The 24,292-nt window shown below is 42.7% G+C and overlaps 2 protein-coding genes across 6 annotated transcripts in view; one reads left to right on the plus strand and one right to left on the minus strand.

Moving 5' to 3' along the window:
* The window catches only part of LOC310851730 (phospholipase A2 inhibitor 25 kDa subunit-like), a 1,159,037-nt gene that overhangs the window by 882,301 nt on the left and 252,444 nt on the right, over positions 1–24,292 (minus strand). The window lies entirely within an intron of this gene.
* The window catches only part of LOC310851617 (phospholipase A2 inhibitor and Ly6/PLAUR domain-containing protein-like), a 309,684-nt gene continuing 296,578 nt past the window's right edge, over positions 11,187–24,292 (plus strand). For 2 of the 5 annotated variants that reach the window (XR_014567772.1, XR_014567773.1), the window contains exons 1-3: positions 11,187–11,589; positions 14,299–14,421; positions 16,534–16,683. Coding sequence is in view for 2 of the 5 variants with exons in the window: in XM_083754200.1 (XP_083610326.1) it covers positions 11,538–11,589; positions 14,299–14,421; positions 16,534–16,683 (325 nt within the window). In the remaining 3 variants the exon portion in view is untranslated. Of the gene's footprint in view, positions 11,590–14,298; positions 14,422–16,533; positions 16,684–17,169; positions 17,317–19,476; positions 19,909–24,292 lie in introns of those variants that run through there. The other 3 variants (XR_014567774.1, XM_083754200.1, XM_083754203.1) reach the window with 3 other exon arrangements.

Below are 24,292 nucleotides of genomic sequence, written 5' to 3' on the forward strand. Positions count from 1 at the left end.
TCAGGGGCATATGGAGTCAAAATGACGCCAGAGCGCTTGAGAACGTTATGTGAACTAGAATGGCCGAAACAAAATACTGAATGGCCATCTCAGGGAACTTTTGATATAAATTTAGTAAGCAAACTTTGGTCTAACATCGCCAAAGAAACTGGAGGGTGCCCAGAACAATTTCCATATATAGATTCCTGGCTGAGCACATTAAATAAAAATCCTCCATGGATAAGGGAATGCAAAGTCAAACGATGCAAATTATTGGCTGTAAAAGCTGAAGCTAGGAAAGGAATCTTGCCAAATAAACTCAAACCCATTTTTGAGGGACCAGAGGAAGAGGTGCTTCCACCTCCACCCTATGCTCCACATCGAAGGGAGCTTAATTCAAACACTCCACCAGTTGTAACCCCAAGGCAAGAAAGTGGAATGAATAATGGGAGTGGAGTCACAGAGCTTGATTCCTTGATAGATTATGATAAATATCTTCAGGAGGCATTGGAGTCCTATAATAAAGCCCAAGCAGAAGTGGTTATTCCACCTGTGACTCCTAATAGACCTGCATCTAAAGTCTCCTTTAGTGGAACAACTGATTGCCCACCCCAAACCCCTGTACATCCAAGTCCTAGAGAATTATTACAGAAGTTACAGGGAGACCTTAATCGGTCAGCAAGCAATACAGCCAGGCGTATAAAGCTGCTAAAAGAACGCCTTGGGACAAATACCATCCCCTATGATTTGAGGCCCCTAGAGCAAAGTGAAGAGAAAGGTCACGTAGTAGCCCCTCTTAGAAGAGTATTTGATGCACTTGAGGAGCCTGCGCTGGTTAACGGGCAACCCGGACCACGGCCACCTCGAACTTCGACCCTGCAATATATTCCATTCACAACTACAGATCTGATGAATTGGAAAACACACACCCCATCTTTTGCAGAAAAACCTCAGGCTATGATGGACTTGGTGACTTCAATAGTAAATACTCATAGTCCTACTTGGACAGATTGTCGCCAGCTCCTAAATACTCTTTTCACCACTGAGGAAAGGAGAGACATAATTGAAAAGGCACAGATATATTTGCGTGAGCAGGCCAGAGTGGGAAATATTTTTAATATTGACCGTCATCTCCAAGATAACTTTCCCTTGGAAGATCCTAATTGGGATCCAAACAATGGAATTCATCTGGCCAGACTTACCACCTACCGCCAGACACTTGTGCAAGGTATCCGCAGGGCATGCCAGAAGCCCACTAATATGTCTAAAGTCTCAGAAGTAGAACAGAAACCAAATGAGAGTCCAGGAGACTTTTTAGAGAGGCTGCAAGAAGCCTATCGTATATGGACTCCTTTTGACCCTGAAGCCCCTGAAAACAGCAGAATGATTACTGCTACATTTGTGGCCCAGTGCGCTTCTGATATTCGTAAGAAAATTCAGAAATCAGAAGGATGGGAAGGGATGCTGATGAGCCAAATTATGGCCATTGCACGCCGAGTTTATCGGAATAGGGATGAGGCTGAGAAGCAAGAGAAGAAGAAGTGGCAGAAGGAAAAGATGGTGATGCTAGCCACAGCAGTGAAGCAAGACCACCGCCCCTTAAATGGAGGGAGAGGGCGAGGAAGGAATCCACCACTGGGAAGGAATCAATGTGCAAATTGCAAGAAGGAGGGTCACTGGAAGCGGGAGTGACCTGAACCCCTGAGGTTGGAAGAAGTACGCCCAGGCCCAGGCCCAGGCCCAGGCTCCGGCCCAAGAAACCAGGGACGGGGACGGGGAATGATCCGAAATGGAAGATATCAGAGACCAGGACAAGGACAGAGTAGAGACAATTTCATTGGACTGGCAGAAGAGGATTTTACTCAAGACTAGGAACGACCGGACTCCATAAAGTTAGGCTTCCAGGAGCCCACGGTCACGATTCAATTAGGGAGCCATTTAATAGACTTTATGATTGATACTGGGGCTGAATACTCAGTACTCCCAGAACTATTGCAGAAAAAGGCATCCAAAAGTGTAGTCATTAAAAGTGCCACTGGACAGTCAGCTAAGAGGTCTTTCCTCCAACCTTTGGAATGCCAGATTGGGGGACATCGTTTAACCCATCAGTTTTTGTATATACCTGAGTGTCCAATACCTCTCTTAGGCAGAGATATGCTGTCCAAATTGCAGGCCCAAATCACCTTCACTCCTCGAGGTCCAGAAATGAAACTGCCATCAAAAGCAGCAGGAATAATTACCCTCTCAGTACCTAAGGAACAATCATGGCGCCTAATGTCAGCCTTGCAAGTCCAACCCACATTGGATACAGAATTAAACAAGCTCCTCCGAACTCTACAGGTGCCACCAGGAGTATGGGCCGAAAATAGCCCACCAGGAATGGCTAAGAATATAGCTCCAATTGTAGTAACCCTAAAACCTATGGCTACCCCTGTATCTGTAAAGCAATATCCCTTACCCCGGCGAGCAGCAGAGGGCATCCAGAAACATTTGGACCGCCTATTAAAATATGGTCTGCTTAAGCCTTGCCAATCAGAATGGAACACACCCCTTTTGCCTGTTCGAAAACCTGGGACAGATGAATACAGGCCAGTGCAGGACTTGAGGCTCGTAAACCAGGCTATCGAGACCTTGCACCCAAATGTACCAAACCCATATACCTTGTTGAGTTTGATCCCACCAGAAGCAACATTTTTTACTGTATTGGACTTGAAAGATGCATTCTTCTGTTGCCGGCTGGCACCACAGAGCCAACCTATATTTGCCTTCCAGTGGGAAGACCCTTTGACAGGAACAAAAGGCCAGCTAACCTGGACAAGATTGCCCCAGGGATTTAAAAATTCCCCAACTTTATTTGGCACTGCCTTGGCGAAGGATCTAACAAGTTACCCCTCAATACCGGGAGAAAAGGTGGTTCTGCAATATGTAGATGACCTTATATTAGCGGCAAAGGATTTTGATACCTGTAAAGAAGGGACAGAGGAACTGCTCCACTTGCTCTGGGAAGCTGGCTACCGAGTTTCCCAGAAAAAGGCACAGTTATGTTTAGAAAAGGTCAAATATTTGGGCTTTGACATCTCACACCAACAACGAGCATTGAGACCAGAGAGGAAAGAAGCTATTTGCCTTATCAAGGAACCTACCACAAGAAAACAACTTAGAGGATTCCTGGGAACAGCAGGGTTTTGTAGACTATGGATACCTGATTTCAGCAGTCTGGCCAAGCCCTTACATGAAAGCACTCGAGGTGCAGAAAAGGACCCATTCGTATGGGGACCTGAGCAGAAACAAGCCTTTTTAGTTATCAAACAACGACTTATGGAGGCCCCAGCCCTTGGATTGCCTAATTCGGAAAAACCCTTTCAGCTGTATGTACATGAACAGAATGGGATTGCAGCGGCAGTCCTGACCCAGAGATTAGGAAGTTGGAACCGTCCAGTAGCTTATTTGTCAAAACAATTGGACTCAGTAGCAAAAGGATGGCCTCCATGCCTAAGGGCAGTAGCGGCCACTGCAAGCCTTGTCAAAGAAGCTGATAAATTTACCTTCGGCCAGACGATGTATGTGAATGTACCTCATGCTGTTCTGACACTCATGGAATATAAGGGTAGTTATTGGCTAACGAACCCAAGGATGGCTAGATACCAAGGCCTATTGTGTGAAAATCCCAGGATTCATCTACGAGTAGTGAATATGCTAAATCCAGCGACTTTGCTGCCCCTACCAGAGGTAGATGATGAGGAATCACATGATTGTCTCCAAGTAATGGATGAAGTTTATTCCAGTAGACCTGATCTGAAAGATGAGCCATTGAAAAATCCAGATGTTGTATATTATACGGATGGTAGCAGTTACCTTCATGAAGGTGCCAGACGAGCAGGATATGCTGTGGTCACCAATGAGGAAGTTGTGGAAGCTGAAGCTTTGCCTGCTGGCACATCAGCACAAAAGGCTGAACTTATAGGCTTAACTAGAGCTCTGCAATTGGCAGCTGGATGTAAGGCAAACATCTATACTGATTCTAAATATGCCTTCTTAACCCTGCATGCACATGGAGCTCTATGGAAAGAAAGAGGTCTAATAGGAGCCCACGGGAAGGCCTTGAAATATGGACCTGAAGTAGAAATCCTGTTAGAAGCAGTATGGGCTCCAGAACAGATTGCTGTAATGCACTGCAAAGGTCATGGACGAGGAAGGGATCCAATAACCAGAGGAAATCATGCTGCTGACAAAGCAGCCCGAGAGGCAGCCCAAAAGCCTGTGGGAGGATTTATAGCAGCCCTCATACCAGAGGTAGTTCCAGAAGATGTTAAACCTCACTATACCCCAGAAGAGAGGAAGTGGGCTGAACAGGAAGGAGCGGTTGTGAAGGACGGTTGGATGATCCTGCCGGACAATAGGATTTATGTACCTCATCATCTAGCAGGCACAATTGTAAGAAATTATCATGAATCTACTCACCTTGGCGGTACTGCAACCAGAGAGAGTCTCAGTCGGAAGTTGTATATTATTAATCTATCACAATTAGCAACTTGCATTTCACAGAAATGTGTTCTTTGTGCTAAAAACAATCCCAGGCAGGGACCGGTACAACCTCCTGGAATCCAACATGTGGGATATGTCCCCATGGAAAGTCTAATTGTGGACTTCACAGAGCTGGTCCCTTCTAAGGGATTCAAGTATCTCCTTGTGTTTGTAGATACTCTTACCGGATGGGTTGAAGCTTTTCCCACCCGAACTGAAAAGGCACGAGAGGTAACTAAGAGACTCCTCACTGAATTGATCCCAAGGTTTGGATTACCTAGATGCATTGGAAGTGATAATGGGCCAGCGTTCATTGATCAAGTAGTACAAGATGTATGTCGAGTCCTACAAGTAAAATGGAGACTGCATGCAGCATATAGGCCTCAGAGTTCAGGGAAAACTGAAAGAATGAATCGGACTCTGAAAACCCAATTGGCAAAATTAACCCAGGAAACGGGATTGGGATGGGTAGATGTGTTACCCATAACACTGTTTCGTGTTCGGTGTGCACCCACAAAAAGACTTAAGTTGTCACCTTTTGAGCTCCTGTATGGGAGACCGCCCTCCTTTGTTCAGGATATTCCAGCTGACCTTAAACAAATAGGAGACTATGTGACACAGGGACAAGTGCAATCTCTCTCCCGTGTTTTTGTTTCTCTTAACAGGTGGGCCCTCGAACGCACGCCGTGCAGCATTGCCGAGCCGATTCATCAGTTCCAGGCTGGCGATAGCGTATGGGTGAAAGAGTGGAAATGCGATCCACTTGCACCTAAATGGCGTGGACCTTACACCGTCTTGCTCTCTACTCCAACAGCGGTGAAGGTAGCTGAGGTGACCCCCTGGATTCATCACTCTCGTTTGAAGAAGTCCGAAGGCAGTTGGACGTGCAAAGGTGACCCCTCTAATCCTTTAAAACTAACTCTCTCCAAAAACCCCTGTATCTAGCCCTACCGGGAACGGGCTAGGTCACGGGCAACATTTGACGACCGGCCTGCTGCAGCCACAACCTGGAAGCTGGCTGACCTGCGCACGCCTGAAGCTTGAGGAGCGTCTGAACCAGCGACTGTGAACGGAAAGATTCTCTAATACAATTGATTGACTGCCCCCTTGTGGAACAATTATCAGAGATATTACTCATTGGGGATCCTCGGGATATATGTTTTGGTCTTGGTGGTACCCCATTTCTGTCACTGGGGGAATTATATTGGGGCTAATAATTATTTGCTATCACAATAAGGTAATCTTTTGTGGAAGGAATGCATATACTAGACATCAACATGATTTTATTATTAATCCTGATCCCTTGGGAAGGGGAAGGGTCCTTGAATCTGACCAAATTGGCTAAATATGGATTCAGCCATGACCACAATATGTGGGTAGGTTTAGCTGAAATGGTAGCCAATGTTGCAAATAGGACCAATTGCCTTGTTTGCTCTCTTGGGCCAGATGATTCAGAGGGAGGTATGCCCTTATTACCGATACCATTAGATGCCATTGGTATGGTAAGCGAAATGCCACACCAAACAGAAATACAGAATTTCCCCGGATGGAACTCAACTAAACCATTACGAGTTATACCTGTACAAGGGGAATTCTGTGTACATAAATCATCAGATGCAGCTGATTCTCCCATGATAGGCTCTTCTCATTGTCACTATACTTGGGATTATATTAAGAATAGTCATACCTGGGCACACGGTACTACCTATCGAACTCGGAATACCTTGCCCTGTGCACCTCCTTTTATTCACGCATGGAAAGTGGTGTGGAACATAACTGTGACAGAAAAAGGCAATCTAACATACTGCACTGTGAACTCTCTACCTCTTTTGGTATTTCGCCTTCTGTACTCCACGTACCAAAAACCTCAGACCCGATGGTTGTGGTGGATATGTGGAGAATGGGCATACAAAAAGCTCCCTTCCAAATGGAGTGGGACTTGTTTCTTGGGTTGGGTATTACCACCAATGTGGATTATGCCCACTAGTTCGGCCAGGCGAACACGAAGGAATGCTGATATTTCTCATATAGCAGGAGGAAGTACCCAAAGTTGGAGCGGTACTGATGATTGGCCACCAGAGCGCATTATAGCCTATTATGATCCTGCCTCCTGGAATCCTGGTGAGCTCATACAAGGGGCACGGGATCCTATTTATAATCTAAACAGAATAATTCGATTGCAAGCAGTAGTGGAACTTGTAACCAATGCAACGGCACAGAGTTTGAGACTTATTGCACAACAGTTGGATGAAAGTAGAGCCGCCATTTTGCAGCTGAAAATGGGAATGGATTATGTACTTGCCAGGCAGGGAGGCCTATGTGGAGTCTTGAACTTGACAGGGAATGCCTGTTGCTTTAACATTTCTGATAATGGTGAGGCAATCCGTGTGTTGGCCACAAAGATGGAGAATATAGCACATGTCCCAGTACAAACATGGGAAGGATGGGATATGGGATGGCTCACCAATTGGTTACCTAATGTCACAGGACTCAAAGGGATACTATTGTCTTGCTTGTTTTTCTTGACAGTAGTGGTAATGGTTTTATGTATGATGCCATGTATCATTTCATGTTTTAGAAGTACAATTAGCAAGATGGTTTCAAATGAAACTCTACCTCATATCATGGCCCTATACAGAGCTTTACCTCAGGAATATGATGAAGGTCAAGCTATCAAGGACACTTGGGATGAAGGTCCTTGAGCTTGAAAGGGGGGAATGAGGCACCTAATCATAAGCCTGCATTTTTATCAAAGCTTATATATGGCAATAAAGGCTTGTATTTAAAAATGAGCTTAAAAAAAGGATTTTCAAATGTTTCATGCCAGGCAGAAAGAACCTTGGCAAGAGGTTTTTCTCCTAAGACAAGGGGGGCCCCATTGATTTATAGTAGAAAAACAATTCTCAAAGTCATAAAAAGGGAGAATTACATATGCTGCCCCAAGGCTGAAAAAACACAATTAAGAATGGGCAAATAGTAAAATGATACCATGGGCCTCTCGTTAAACCTTGAGCTGTATTTTCTAAGGCCAAGAGCAGTGAAAAACAGGCAACTGGCTTGGCTGGAGAAGAAGCTTCTTTCTATTTTATTTTGAGGCTGGAAAGGAGGGTGAAAGGGGAGGTGTACACTGAAGAGGTTTATTTTAAAAGCTGTGTTTTTTTACTGAGTTCCTTCCTTTTTACTTTGAGAAGCTTTATTCTTTTAAAAGGCTACCTATGATAAATGAATGAAATATATTAGCTTAAATATATTGGCTTAAATGTAATTATGCAAAGGATTTAAGGAATGCTAGATTCTTATTTCATATGGTTGTAAGAGTTGTATTTATCCTGAAATTAAGTCAGCCACCAGTCTAGCCCCCCTGCCAGACAGAAGACGCCATCCAAGCAGTCCTGATATATGGTTGTCAGGCATTTGTTTAGAAACTTTCAAATGAAGGAAATCTTTCAATGTTGATGTGAACTCAAGATCCTTGACATCTGTTGAACATAAAAATGTAAGATTAAACATTTGTTTTAGAAGGCAATAGGGCAAGGAGGGCAAGAGGTGAGCTGGTAATTAAGATTCCATGTAAGATATATTATTACTTATTTGTCATATATATAGCTCTTTGTCTCCCTTATAAGGACAGGAGGATATGGGTGTATCTTTTGTGATTGGTTCTAGCAAACAGCCAATAGGAATATTCAACCAGGCTGATTGGACAGAGGCAGCCACAGGAGGAGCAAAGGGGGCTGGATTAAGGGAATATAAGTGCTGGCCAGGATGGCAAGAGGGCAGGCCAGAGCTTGGTAACCATATACCACTGTGCCTCTCATTTATTTGTCTGACAAATAAATTATTATTTTAATTTCTCTATTGCTGCGTTGAATATTTCATTCCAGCTAAGCGTTAACCACAAGCAGGGTGCTACACCTGGGCACGTTTCCTTGGCCCATAATAACTCCAAGTCAGCTCCTTCTTCTTCCATAGGTCACCTGCTGCTGAATTCTTCCTTGGCTTTTGATCACTCCGGCATTATGAGGGCTTTTCTGAGTATATATTTCTTCTTTCCACATTTGGTTTAGACTACTGCCTAGGCTAAACAATGCAGAGGTGTGGGAACAGTGCAATGGTTGGGCAAGCCCCTTCTTTCTGGTCTGAAGGAAGCAGCAAAAGGAGGCATTTGTACGGCTTCTGGCAGAAGGGGTGAGGATTCTGACAGGGTCCTAAGTACAACCCCCTTCCCAAAGCCAATAAGCACTGCTGGTAGTCCTAACATAAATCATGACACAAAGAGAGGAACACCCCAAGATACACATCTTAGTGCAGAATGTCCTCTGTTCCTTTTGTGCTGTGTGTGGCTAAAAAATACCTTGGGTGGCGGGAAATGAAGGTATTGCTCTGTCCCTCACCAATTAAACATAAGGGGAACATGCTGGATCAGGGCAATCACCCTTCAAGTCCAGCATCTCAACAGATCCCTGTGGGAAGCCTGAAAGCTGGACTTGACTGTGGCAATATTCTGTCCATCAGCAATTCCCAGGCACCAAGTATTCAGAGACAAACCTCCTTTGATGGTAGAGGTAGAACATAGCCTTTGTGGGTACTTTGCCCTGCCTGAATTTGTCTAATCCTCTTTTTAAGTCATCTAAATTGGTGGCCATCAATGTCTGCTGTTAGGGTTGCAAAAGAGCAAAAAGAGGGTTGCAGAAAAGCAAAAAAAGAGCACTGCCAGGGTTCTTCTTATCTTTTGAAAATGGAAGATTGGATTTCTAGCAGGTATAAATAACTAGCTGGGTTAAATCCAATACAATGTGGCCTGGGACAGTCATCACCAAACAGAAGAGCTTAGTCAAAGTATCTCTCCCTGTCCCAACAATCTGACACAGTTTTGTAAAATGATTTAATTAGCTCTCAGTCACTGTATTCTATTAAGTGTCTACCAATGTGTCCCTGGAACCTTTCAACAGTCCTGAGCTATGTCTAGCTCTACCACCGCAGTAGTCACCTGAGCAGTACCCTGAGGCTTTCATTGCACTTTGATTAGCAGCTTGGAAGATCAGAAAAAAGTATATTGCTCTTTCCAATTCATTAAGACCCCACATCAAATAAGGGCAAAGACAGAGACACTAGTTCAGAATATACCTTTATCCATCAAGGACCAAGCAACTTCCCATAGATCTTGGAGGTCATAGTATTAGCAGTTTAGGCACATGTCTGTAGCAAATGAGGGCTACGGCCACACACTGAAGAATATGGTTGGCGGTCTCAGCCATAGTGAGAGGAAATTTAAAAACCTTATCACAAACCATTCAAGCACTCTGTTTGCAGTAGAACAACCAAAGCACTAAATTAGTTGTTCTGCTTTAATGATGAGCATTAAACCACTTGACTGGTTGAGAGAATGGCCGTGGCAGTGATGAGGTGTTTTTTTTACTCAACAAAATGCTTATCAAAAAAACGTTTGAAGAGGGTAAAAAGAAAGAAATATTGGAAGAAGTGATTTAAAAACCTGGAAAAGTTTCAGAGGTGTTAGTGAACCAAGAAATTGAATGAAAAATTAAAATGTTAAGGCAGATTTTTTATTTTTTTTAAAAAAAGCGAACAAATGAGGAAAACTGCTTGCTTGGCAGTTAAAAAAGAAACATGAATTGAATGCAAGAAATAAATTGAAAGTGGAATTGATAACCCGAATGACATTAGACAACAATTTGTAAAATATTATATAGAGCTATATCGAGCCAGTAAAGAAAATAAAGATAGAACTGGAGAATATTTAGAGCACAGTAAATTACTATAGATTCCAAAAGAGTAAATCAATTATTTAAATGCACCAATAATAATACAGGAAGGGCAACAAGAAATTAACCATTCAAAATTAGGTAAATTGCCAGGGCCAGATTTATCAGCAAAATATTATTTAAAAACTACAGGATTTTCTGGGACAACTGTTGATGGATGAAGGATGTAAAAGAGCTAATTCATCAAGATCAAGCTAGCTTTCTTCCTGGCTGACAGATGAAGGATAATATAAGGAAAATAAATTGATACAATAGAGTATCTGGAAGTCAGCAGCTTCATGAAAAGCAAGCAGCTTTGATGTTTGTGGATGCAGAGAAGGACTTTGAAAACGTGTCATGGACCTTTATTGGGGGGGGGGGGGGATATGGAGATGATGAATTTTGGAAAATCATTCCTAAGGGGAATTGACGCAAGTTATGCAGACCAGCAGGCAATGTTGATAGTCAATAATGTAGTATCAGAAAATGTAAAATTACACAAGGGACAAGACAGAGTTTGGCCCCTGTCACCATTACTGTTCATTTTAGTATTAGAGACCCTGGTGAGAAATATAAGATCTGATGAAGAAATAAAAGGTATAACAGCTGAGTGCAAAGCATATAAGCTGGGAACCAGGCAGAAGGCCTTCTTGGGAGTTGTACCTACACTGTGGAATGGCCTCCTATTAGATGTCAAGGAGATAAGTAACTATAGAACTTTGGAAGACATCTGAAGGCAGTCCTGTATAGGGAGATTTTAAATGTTTGATGTTTTATTATGTTTCTGTATATGCTTGAAGGCACCCAGAGTGGCTGAGGTTACCCAATAAGATGGGGTGGGGAGTAGAAATAATAAAATTATTATTATTACTATTAAGAAGGATCCTTAGATGGAGGCCATTTTGAGGGGCTATTTTGTGGGTGGCTTCAGGGCTTTTGCCCTTGCCTATTTGGCTCTAAATTGCTTTCTTGAGTACCTTCATCATTGAGATTGTAAATTGTAAATTATCTATATCGAAAAATAAATCTTAGAAGTGTCAATCAACAACTAATGAGATCATAGACAATTCCTTCACTGAGATTTGAATTTCAGTATGTTCCTCTTTATCTTTGTTGTGTACAACACCCATTCCTGAACCTCACTGAACCATTTGTTCCCAAGTGTTGCCTGCGACATGAGACCATGGCCTATAAATAACTCCACGTAAGCCTCTACCTGCACCAATTCTCTTGTTGATCCATCTCTGCTCTGAGTCTCCTAATCTTTCCAGAATGATGAAGGCACTCCTGAGCGCATGCCTCCTCTCGGTCCTGCTTTCTCCAGGTAAGATGGGGAACATTTAATTACCTTTAGAGGACACTGAAAAGAACTTGCAGCTTGGGAGAGAAGGGGAGTTAAAAGTGCAGATCAACACCCCAGAGAGCAAGGGGGGCAGGGTTGCCAAGAGAAAGTAGCAGAGAGTTAGGTCATGAATATTTCTTGTGATGTCATTATGATGGGCCTGACGATCCTTTTTCCCCTGGCACCGTTGGGCCCGTCCTCTCCCTTAAGTATAGTGCACACAACTCACAGAACACCAACCCCACGGATTTCCACAGTCTACCTCAGATTATCTTGTAGGGGATTTGCATGAAGTAAAACTTAATAATTAGGAGTCTCGGGCAGGATTTGTTCAAATTAACAATAACAATTTTATTTAACAAGCAAGTTTATGACACGAGTAGATAAAACTTAGGATACTTCAGTTTACAATGTTATTTCACTTCAAGGTTTTCTCAGTTGTTCACACTTAATACTTTGGTTCTTAACGAAAGGTGGTACTTTCTGTCAGTTACACACCCCTAGACAACCCTACTCCTGAGGCACTCCAAGGTTTCACTGGTTTGGGAGTCTTCTCTTACTAGAAGAATCTCTCCCCTCCTGACTGGAATGAGACCTAAGTAGACTGTCTCTTCACAGCTTCTACTTCTCCTTTCTCAACCTCAGCCACCCAGTTAATTTCTGGCCTAAATACACTTACAGGACACCACACACTGTCCTTCACACTAAGCTCAGAGACTCTTTTCTCTAGCATGTGATATTTTCCTCAAAGTGGATGTTTCTGCCCAGAACCAACTCTCACTCCCTATCTTCCTACCTATCCTCCCAACGTCAATCCCAACCTACTCCAAAACCTCCTCCCAACACTCCCTCCAAAATTCACTCCTCCTTTCTCTCCAAATCCTCTCCTTTTCAACTCCTTTCCAAATCCTCTCCTGGAACCTTGGCCAATCAGAGGGTGTCATACATTAACCCTTTTCTGGCATGGGGAAAAGAAACAGAAAATACTTGGGGACCCAACCTGCCCCAGCAAAAACAAACTTTTCCTTCATAGTCATCCAGATAAATGATGCCATAGAGATAAACAATGAATTTATTGCAGATAAAAAAATAAATCGGAAAAATAGAAACTGAAAGTAAGTTAAATTGATAGATTGGTTCACCCCTAGTCCAAGATCCTGTCCTCACACTGGCCAACCAAATGATTATGGGAAGCTCACAGGACCTCAGTGCAACAACTTTTTATACTGGAGGTAGTACGTAGGCATCATGTTTAGTAGCCACTGAGAGTCTTATTTTCCATCAATTTGTCTAATTCTCTTAAAAAGCCATTCAAATTGGTGGCATTGACTACATCTTGTAGAAAATTCCTTTTCCCCCCCAAAAAAAATTAGTTTTCCAAATTTATAACAAACAAATAAAAAACACACCAAAAACAAACAAACAAACATTTATCCTAATTGTAATAGTTTCACTTTTGTTAACATTGTTGGGTGACTTCCTTGAGTCCCCCTGGCTAAGTTTCCATATAAGTCATTGTAGCAGTTTTACAAAACTATTTTCACAAAAAAATTACTTAGTCAATTAACATCTTTCTTTCTTTTCATTTTAACTTAACATAGTATTTTACAACATCACATATGTAAATCCTAGGCCTATCTGATGTTGTTGTTTAGTCGTTTAGTCGTGTCCGACTCTTCGTGACCCCATGGACCAGAGAACGCCCGGCACTCCTGTCTTCCACTGCCTCCCGCAGTTTGGTCAAACTCATGCTGGTAGCTTCAAGAACATTATCCAACCATCTTGTCCTCTGTCGTCCCCTTCTCCTTGTGCCCTCCATCTTTCCCAACATCAGGGTCTTTGCCAGGGAGTCTTCTCTTTTCATGAGGTGGCCTCAGCTTCACGACCTGTCCTTCCAGTGAGCACTCAGGGCTGATTTCCTTATCTGATACTCACAAGTAATTCTATTTAAGTTATCTTAACATATTTAGCTAAGTAGTCTTTGAATTTCTTCCATTCGTCTTGGTACGCCTCCTCCTTCTGGTCGCGAACTCTTCCGGTCAGGTCGGCTAGCTCCTAAAGTCCATCACCTTCATCTGCCATTCCTCCACTGTTGGTACTTCTTATGATTTCCAATTTTTGGCCAACAAAATTCTAGCTGCAGTTGTGGAATACAAAAACAATCTGACATCTTTCTTGGGAAATTCCAAACCTGTTATTCTAAGTAGAAAGGCTTCTGGTTTCTTAATAAATGTATATTTCAACATTTTTTCCAATTCCTTATAAATCTTTTCCCGGAAGTCTTTCACCTTGGGATCTTGTAGAAAATTCCATAGTTTAATTGTGCTAAGATGTAAGTTTGTAACCAAACAGTGGAAAGAAAATGTATTGTATTTAAGTGAGAGTCTGGATGGGAGAAAAAGTGGGTCGTGGGAAAGGGAGAGTTCACCCCCCACTTCTTAGAAACAATTAAACCAGTGTTGTGGGCAATAGCTTTGAGAGTTTTAATTAATGAGTGTTTTACTCTTTTCCTTCTATTTTACTCTATTTTGTTAAAATACTTTTAATATTGAACCCCTTTTAATTTAGAAGTTTTAATTTACTATCACCTCCTCCTCTTAGTCGCATTAAGCAAACTGCAAAATCAAGCTAATAATAATGATGTTAATGATCATAATAATCCATGAAGTAAACTTTTGCTTCTGTATTCAGCATTACCTCTGAACTGCAGATATGCTTATAACAAGACTGGACTGACATATAATAGCTATGCTGAAACAAGTTGTGACTCCAAGGAAGATTCCTGTGTTGCCAGTGTTCTGCGTACAAATATAAGTAAGATTTTGCTGCCTTTTTGTCTTTTGCTGTTGGATTAGATCCAGGTTAAGATTGTTGAACTTTAAGGGTTCTACTAGCATATAGAGGTCTATGCTAGGGCAACTCACCCATGAAAAAAGAGAGTTGAGGAAGCTGTAGCACTTCAGCTATAGATGAATTAGAACTCCCATCAGCCTCAGTTAGCCTGGCCACCAGTCAGGGATAATGGGAGATGTAGTCCAACAACATCTGGAGGATCATAGCTTCCCAATCCTGAAGTAAGCAATGGCTTGCATATGAAAATGGGGAATCTAACATCACCTGATCACAACCAGTGGCAGAATCTGCGTGCTTATCTCCAAGTTATCAAATTAGACAATAAACCTAGAATATAAACTGAATATTCCCTTTGCCATAAATGACATTGAAATTGAGAGTCCTTTCAGAGATCTATAAAAAACTAATGAAAAGTTGAGCAATTGGGATGGGAAATGAAGGTGCTTCACGCTTTCATGGCTCCCCCTCCCCCCTCAAGTAATTTTGAATTAACTCTCAGTGATGAAATGATTAGGAAAGAACCAACATTAAGTATTCTTGCAGTTTGCCTATTAAAAAGGGTTTCTGTTATCCAGCTTGATTCAGTATGGGCCCCTCCAACGTGATGAACTTCTTTCATACTTCAGCCATTGGTTAAGGTTGATTTGATCCCCTTGCCAGTGTGGTGTAGAGGTTAAGAGCGGTAGACTTGTGATCTGGTGAACCAGGTTCGCGTCTCCGCTCCTCCACATGCAGCTGCTGGGTGACCTTGGGCCAGTCACACTTCTCAGCCCCACTCACCTCACAGAGTGTTTGTTGTGGGGGAGGAAGGGAAAGGAGAATGTTAACCGCTTTGAGACTCCGTCGGGTAGTAATAAAGCGGGATATCAAATCCAAACTCCTCCTCCTCCTCTTCTTCTTCTTGCTTGTTCCTGATTAACCCACCCCTTCTACCCTGGAGGACATGGGTGCCATTTCTGGTTTGTCTGAGGTGCCAAAATGCCTTGGGGCAATCCTGGGTGGGATGGTGGTGCTCACTTGACCATCTGTTCCAACATCACTGCTACATTTTTGGAGGGAGAGGGGCAAGTGGGCAGTAAGGTTGGTGCAATGCAAGTGTCTTGCCAAGTGTCTTTTGTTCAACAACAGGAGTTCAGTGAAGAATGCCCCGAACCTGCAAACTGTTATGACCGACTAGCAGCTAGAGTGCAGTGTATGTCAGATGTATTGTCGGATGTATAGGAGAAGGCATGAGTCCTTGTGCTAGAAATTTGATGTGAAATGAAGTTCTACATACATTTCAAATTGAAAGCATTATACAAATTAATTGCAAACATAAAAACAGAGGTTGGTCCTATGGATTAAGGAGGCAAGAGACTACTGCTTGTGGCAGAGAGCTGAACTCATAAATGCCTGCAGAAAACTATTCTGCTCCACCAGGGCTATGCAGATCATTAAGAATAGATCTTTCCACAGGTTGGCTATTTGCAGATTAGTTGCACTGCAGAAAGCATGCTGGGGGACCACACATTACAAGGAACACAAATATAACTTTTGCTAGGTTTTAATAACAAAAACTCCTTTTACATTAATTATAATATATCAATAAGCATGACCCATCCACCAAGGTAGTGAGAGAGCTAGGTGCTGCTTAACAGCACCTGCTATACTGCTTCACAACTGTAAAACTAGGTCACATTATTTGCTCTGGCCCTTAAAGAAATACACGTCTTGTGGAACAATAATGAACCTTCAAATTTAAAGAGACCATTCAACCCCACACTGGTTAATTGATATCTATCTATTTACTTTTAATGTTGTTTTTATTGTATCTCTTATGTATTATTACTGAAAAATATTTTGATATTTTTTTCCTTTTATGTTATAGCAGTGCACACGTGTTTAAACAAACAAAGAAATAGCACCTCACTTTAGATTGCCAAATTTAATAATACTTTCCATATTGTTAGTTTGAAAAGGTCCTGATTCAGGCATCAAAGAAAATTGGAACCATTACAGTGAATGTGCCTTAGGAGCAATAGTCCTGAATTTTTCCCCCAGATCTAGAGATTTCTTTCAATTTCTTTTTCATAGTAGAACTCCGAGTGCAACTTTTGAATAAATGCACGTCATCCGACAATTGCTTCTCAGGCAATTACAGCTTCACTGCAGGGGATGGTAAATTCTTTGAGATGAAGAAGCACTGCTGCAACACTGAACTGTGTAACAATGCAACTCTCAGCCGTAAGTTTCTGTATAATTTTAAAATCCACAACATGTTAGGGCTTTGCATTGGATTTGGCCAAAGGCTGGATAGGTAGTCAATCAGCAGTACTCAGAGGACCTGGGCCTCATTCAAATGGCGTGAGACAGCCCCAGATGGCTATATGGGTTGAGCCATTCAGCACTATTAGGACCTCTCAAGGGGTGGAGAGGCAGGCAGGATGAAGAAGCAGGCATGAGGAGAAACTGTGAAGAAGAGGGACCTACTGGGCAGCTACATCTCTGCCTGAGAAGGGATGGGTTCCCTTTCCAACCAGGCTTCTCCTGAATCTGTACCAATGTCAATCCTAAACCCAGATTGGGTCTAGATAATCTTTTCATCCAATAATACTTGCAGGTTCCCCACCAAAACTGTAAAGCCCTTGGGTGAATTACAATAATATAATATACATGTACAAAAAACAGATAAAACCATTAACATGCTCATTATGCTTTTGATTTTGGCAGTTCCTGATCGCAACGTGCTGGCTGAAAATAGCCTGAAATGCCCAGCCTGCTTCTCCAAAGGGACCACAAAATGTAAAAGTGAGAAGACCATCGACTGCCTTGGGAATGAGACCCAGTGTGTTGTTTTTAAAGGAGCTCTTCATATAGGTAACTTTGCTACTCAGACAGGGGGAAAGTGTTGGGAATTCAAGCCCATATCAGGAGAAACTGGCAACAATCCCAGGCGCCCGGCTTGATTCCCTGTTGACCTCCCTGGCTGCATTCCCCAGCAAGCGCAGGCTAGGTCTCGATCGGTGATTCTTCTCAAACGTGAAAAGAACACCCCCCCCTTTTTCCTGCCCCCTGGCAGGGGAAAGAGATAGACAGAAACGTATTTACATGCCTTTATTTCTGTCTTTGCAGCGTTACAAAAAACATGACTGCTCTCTTCAAACTCCAGCAGTGTAGTGACAAACACTTACTGTACTTCCTGGACAGGAACAAACGGAAGAGCTCATATTACACTCTGAGCTAATTCCGGTGCTTCCCTCTGTTTCCCACGGGCAGTCCCAACATTCCCATCATGTTTTCTTTTCAAGCTAGCATTTTGCAGCAGCATTGCATCCATATCGTAACATAAAGGGGCTAGTCATTGGCTGGCTCATGCAAACTCCCTCCTGTTCTCCTATTCTCCCTCCCCCCTTTCCCTTTCCCTTGCATATTACTAAAAATGTGAGAGGAACCACATCTCTCACTGGCCCCACTCTGCAACCTTCCTTAATGTTTTGCCTACCTGGACTGTTTCCTTTAACTCTCATAATGCCTCGCTTGTCCAGAAGGAGTATTCAGAGCGAGATGTGTATGAACAAAAGTAAAAAGTGCATTCATTGCTTCACCCCAGTTGCTCCTGGATCCCTCCACCACTGGGTTGCAGTCCAGGGGAAAATGTGTCCCTCTTGCTCAAAAAGCATATTTATTATGTTAAAGGCATGTAATAAGTTTCCTTAAATTCTGTGACAATGAGCAGTATCTGGCTAACTGAGCCATTAGCGCAAGGATTTACAGTTGTACAACAGGATTTCCGCTCTCTTCTGCCTGTATGTGTTCTTTATCCTCCCAAATGTATTTAGGAGGACAAAGAATGGGAGGATATACTCAGTTCCACAAGAATACATCATTTTGCTGATGTCATGATTTAGCTACATTAGTAAAGATACAGCACTTTTTATTCGTTATAACACTGTGACACCAGATGGCTTGATGGAATCCTGTCTTTCGTCAATCGGATTTGCTTGTATGAAGGTTGCAATGCATTTAACTGAATCACTTTTTTGATCCAGCCTTAGATGAATACCTCCCAATCAACATAGTTTTGAGGAATAATGCTGTTTGGAGACAAGACAAATTTTCCAAATCCCTCCTTTCTGAAAAGAAGAGGGTATTTGGAATGAACGGGGGAAGGGAATATGGGTTGATTTGCCCCATAAAGGAAGAGGCAGAATCAAGGCCCTTCTAGCTGCTTCTGCCCTACATTGTTTCTTCTTATCCTTCTCCTGCCCTTTATAGCCTGGGCTTTGTAAATTTCTCTTCTAAGGGTTGAGTAAGAATTCTGAGAGGAGTTCCTAATTGGCTTTTGCAGTCCCCCCCCCTTTTCACCTACTTCATGTTAGCTGTGTTTAACATGAAACTCGTAAAATAAAAGGAGGATTCACTGGATGCTTAGATCACAGTGGGGCAATGAGGAAGCCTCAGTGGGCATCCAACTGTCCTGAGAGACATTGGAGTGCACCTCCAGCTTTTTTTGTGTGTGTGGCTGTTGACTCATGCCAGGTTCAAACACTCAAGGCTCCCACACCAGGGAAGGGAGTGTTGTTTTCAAATCTTGCTGTGTGGCCACAGCATGTGACTTTTAACATGCCCAGGAGATGGTAGGGATAGAATTCCTCTGCTGTTATTCTTTTTTCTTTTTTGCGCCTGACATGCACACAAGAATTTGATTTGGTTAATCTTGTTAATTAGGCCTGTTTTCAGATCCTCTAATTTCATTATATTTTATAAATATAACCTGTTTACTAATAATCTTTGTGTCTTGAGACTCCTTTGGGTATGATGGCAATTCAGAATTACATATGAGTGTTTTTTTACCTTAACTTCTGATGTTGAAAATTTTGTATATTCATGTTCCAATGAAATTATGATATTTTTCAGATTTTTTAAATATACACATTTTAAAACTAGCTAATTAAAATTCTCATTCACTGTCACAGACAGAATCTTCTAGTCCCTGGGTAAAGGACTTATGTCAATATTTGTTTTCTTTTCCCTCAGCTTTTGCTAGGCTCCAGCATTTCACGTTCCAAGGTTGTGGAACAACAGATTTTTGTGCCATCCCGGAAAACAGAAGAACACTTGGATATGGGGAATTTAGCCTTTTTATTACCAAAAAAAAATGTTATACTGCTTCAGGAATATCACGCCAGCCTGAACATGAAGGGTAAATAGGACGGTGTAGACCTCCTCCTTGTGTATTGCAAAATACATGGCAATGAGGGGGAATTGGAGGCCTAGTGGTGAAATCCAGGGCTTAGAATTTGTGGATCTTTCTTTTTTGCTTTTGGTGGAGGTAAATGGAAGCAAGGGGCAATGAAAAATGGGTCAAAATGTGGGGCTTGTATATTCTAACTACAAAGAACCCTGTAGTGTATCATTAACAAATAGTTAAGTTTTCATTATGATCATTACAAAACAAAATAAATGGTTATGGGAAATAAAATTTTGGTTCTTAGTTCTGTTTCAGATACAAATGCAATTATTATTTATTAGTTTAGCTGAAGCAATTACAAAATCAAAAATACATAAAACAGGATAAAAGCAGATTTTTTTCTCTCCTTATAATCGTCACTGTAAAGGCAGAACAGACCACTTTTTCAGAGGTGTATGGGCACTTGTCCCTTAATAAAAAGTTTATCATATACCCAATCCATCTCTCATTTGGGAGGTTTAAATATTTGAACAAAACTTCTCTTAAGTCTTCATAGATGGGACAAACCACAAGTAGTTGGGTAAATATTTCAGAACCTTATCTCCATGTAGGCAAACTTTTTCTACAAAGGGAATCCGGTGATAGCATCCTTCAACTATGACAGACTTCAGACACTGGAGTCACAGCTGTAAATGCTTTTCCCCATTTGGTGTTTGTGATGCTGGTTACATAGTGATGGGGTTGAATGTGTAGTTTGGCATATCAAGGTGCAGGATGGTCTCACCCATGAAGCAAGGTGTAGTGACCATCTTAGGTGGCTGGATTGATAGGGGTCGTCAGGAACATGGCCCCCCAGAGCACAGCAGGACAGTCAGCCTCAGAAATTGAGCTGAGCTAGCAAAGGGCTAACTCTGCTGATGCAAGCTGTCTGTTTGAGTTTAGAGAGGACAGCCCACCCCTCCTTCCCAGAGAATTATCTGCTTGTTCTCAAGAGGAAGAGAGGAAGTGGTGGAAGCCAGGCAACCATCAGATAAGCCAGAGTCTGAGGCGGTGTCTTCTGCGGAAGGTAAAAAAGGTAAAGGACCCCTGGCAGCGGCGTAGCATGGGTTGTCAGAACCCGGGGCAAGGCAAGTAATTTGCGCCCCCTAACCCATGGATTTGCGCCCCCTAACCCTAATCCCCAGATGTTGCGCCCGGTGCGGCCGGCCCCCCCTGCACCCCCCACGCTACGCCACTGACCCCTGGATGATTAAGCAACTATGGGGTTGTGGCGCTCATCTCACTTTCAGGCCATGGGAGTCAGCGCTTCTCCAAAGATAGCTTTCTGGGTCATGTGGCCAGGATGACTAAACCGCTTCTGGTGCAACGGGACACTGTAACGGAAACCAGAGCACACGGAAATGCCATTTACCTTCCCACCACAGCAGTACCTATTAATCGACTTGCAAGGGCGTGCTTTTGAACTGCTAGGTTGGCAGGAGCTAGGACAGAGCAACGGGAGCTCACCCCGTGATCGGCAAGCCCAAGAGGCTCAGTGGTTTAGACCACAGCGCCACCTGCATCCCTCTGGGGAAGAGACAGGCCAGCCATTCAGTCCCTGAATGAGGAGAGTGGAGAAGCTTTAAGAGTAATGGAAGGGAAGGAGAAGAAAGGCGGGATTTTGGCATTCATGGATACGATGTTCCAAGACCCCCAGAGGCAGACTGCCGCTTCCAGGCAATTGCTTAATTTGAGGCAGGGGAGTAGAACAGTGATGCAATATTGGGCGGAGTTCGATATGTGGTGGCAACAGCTGGAGTGGGGGGAGAAGCCCCTCGTGACGTTGTATCAAGTCGGGCTTAATGGGGACTTGCTGGATGAGCTGGCCAGGATGCGCACTCTCCTCATTAGAGAGCATGGTACAGGCTTCTCTCTGCAACTAGATCACCACGCTATGGAATGAAGGATCAGAAGGAGGGGGCCAGGCAGACAGCCATTAAAGATGGCTGGCATTCCTGACATTTCAATGCGAAGGTTTGGCAGTATGCCCAGAGACGAACTGGGGGAGGCAGGCTCCAGACTTCACTGGCAGAGCGAGAGAGAAGGAGAAGAAAGAGGCTGTGCTTTGTCTGTGGCACGCCATACTCTGGATGTGTTTTTCTTGTAAACAAACTTACATAAAACTGACAGAGAGTCCTTGCTGCTTATCAGTCTGCATGCCTGCCAGAGATCATTATACGGGCAGCAGATCTGGCCTGCAAGGAATTCGTTGCCCATTGCTGCTGCCACAGTGGCAGCAACAGCTGCACTCCTTACAGACCAGATTTACACCTCCCCTCCCAAATCAGGTCAGTTCTTCAGTGGGCTCTTGGAAAATTAGGAGGTGCTGCTAGTCTCCTCCATTCCTTGTTTCCTGTGGATATATATATATATATATATAATCTTTATTGAGGTCCAAAAACCCCTAGAACAACTTCAGAACAAAATACAGTTAAGACAGCCAACCACAAAAGATAGAGAGAAACTGAGGCGGTCATTTTGTTTTGCCTCCAGCTTGATGATCTTTGTTTCTTTTGACCAACTAAAACTCATTGAACACAACAGGGCTAGACAGTTCTCTGCACACCCCTTGAGATTCATCTGCAGTAACAGAGGGGTCAAGTTCCCAGTCGATGCAAGCAATTTCATCCTCAATATTTTTTGCAAACAAGTCACAGCATTGACAAGTCACAAGCACCCTGCCTGGCTCCCAATGACATTCCCTCCCCATTTTCACCTTGAAGAATTCCTCACCCAGCCACTCACCCTGGGAGATGTCCACTTCTCCACTTCTCAGTCTGGTTACTGGCATCAGGTTGAGATTTCCCTCCCACCACTGGCAGCACATTAAGCCTTATTTTATTTTATTTTATTTTATTCATTTTATTTTATTGTATTGTAAAAGCTCAGACTAATGCTTTCATATTATCATGTGGTTGAGATATCTTAAATTCTGGGATTTGGAGATAGCTGAATACTGTTAGTATCAGAAAATATGAAAGACACACCTATACAAAGGAAATGAGTAGAAAGAGGAATATTTAAATAGAAATAATAGCAGAAATGATGGTAATGGTGATGATGTTAGGGTCTATAAAAGAGAGAACAGTATAAAAGTAGGAAAGAGAGGAGAAAGGAAAGTGGGTAATAAGAGAAAAAGGAAAGGAAAGGAGGAAGGAAGGAGAGGGGAAATAGAAATATGGGGAAGAGAGGAATGTTTCTTTGTTTAAAATGCAGATGAAAGCTGTTCAGAAGGCAGATCACTGAAGATAGGTCACAAGAGGAGATGTTATCTAAAAACTTTTCATTCCTGTAGCTTATGAAAAGGACCCATCATTCTAAGAGCTTGTTCTCTTGTTGGCTTCTGATTCCTGTTCAACAAAAGGCCAACCTCCCAGAACATTAGAATGTCACCCCTCTTGCTAGCCATTCTTCCCTTCAGGTCCAGGAGACACCTGTGGGTACAAAGGACATCTGGGTGACCCAGAAAGCAGGAGCTGTCTCCAGAAAAATATATCACCCAGGATGCAGAAAGAGAGCTGATGTTCTGGTTTAAGCACAAAAAGTACAGAATACATATTTATTTAATAATAATAATAATAATAATAATAATAATAATAATAACTGTGAAGTAAGAACCCTGTTACCATATAGGAATAAAAGATCATAGAAGAAGGTCACTTAAGAATTAGGGAACATTTGGGAAAATACATACACAGAAAACAACAAATCTGACTTAGTCTAAGCTAGTGTATTTTAACACCAATTTCTGATCCTCAAAGAGATGTGGCAACCATCAGTGAGTACACATTTAAAGAGTACCTGTTCACTGACAATGTAGGTGTGGCTAGACTGGAAGAGACATCTGGCTGACTCCCACAGAGTTCCTTAAAAAGATTGCCCCCAATATGAAAGAAGAGCTTTGTGTTACAATATGGAAATATAGGATTTCTGGGAAAGCATGCACTCTCTATTTCCATAATTTTCTGCTCCTCACTGGAACAGTCCTTCCTAGTTGGAACATTTCCTTGGCCCATAAATCTGTCCAATCAGCTCCTTCTTCTTCCATAGGTCACCTGCTGGTTCGTTCCTCCTTGGCTTTTGATCACTCCGGCATTATGAGGGCTTTTCTGAGTATATTGTTTTTCTTTGCACATTTCGTTTAGACTACTGCCTAGGCTAAACAAAGGAGAGCTGTGGGAACAGTGCAATGGTTGGGCAAGCCCCTTCTTTCTGGTCTGAAAGAAGCAGCAAAAGGAGGCATTTGTACGGCTTCTGGCAGAAGGTGTGAGGATTCTGACAGCGGCCTAAGTACCACCCCCTTCTTCCCAAAGCCAGAGCTGGACCATAAAGAAGGGTGATCGCCGAAGAATTAATGCTTTTGAATTATGGTGCTGGAGGACATTCTTGAGAGTCCCATGGACTGCAAGAAGATCAAACCTATCCATTCTTAAGGAAATCAGCCCTGAGCGCTCACTGGAAGGATATATCCTGAAGCTGAGACTCCAATACTTTGGCCACCTCATGAGAAGAGAAGACTCCTTGGAAAAGACCCTGATGTTGGGAAAGATTTAGGGCACAAGGAGAAGGGGACGACAAAGGACAAGATGGTTGGATAGTGTTCTTGAAGCTAGCAGCATGAGT

This window comes from Podarcis gaigeae, assembly GCF_964106915.1.
Source record: "Podarcis gaigeae genome assembly, chromosome: 8".
NCBI lineage: Eukaryota > Metazoa > Chordata > Lepidosauria > Squamata > Lacertidae > Podarcis > Podarcis gaigeae.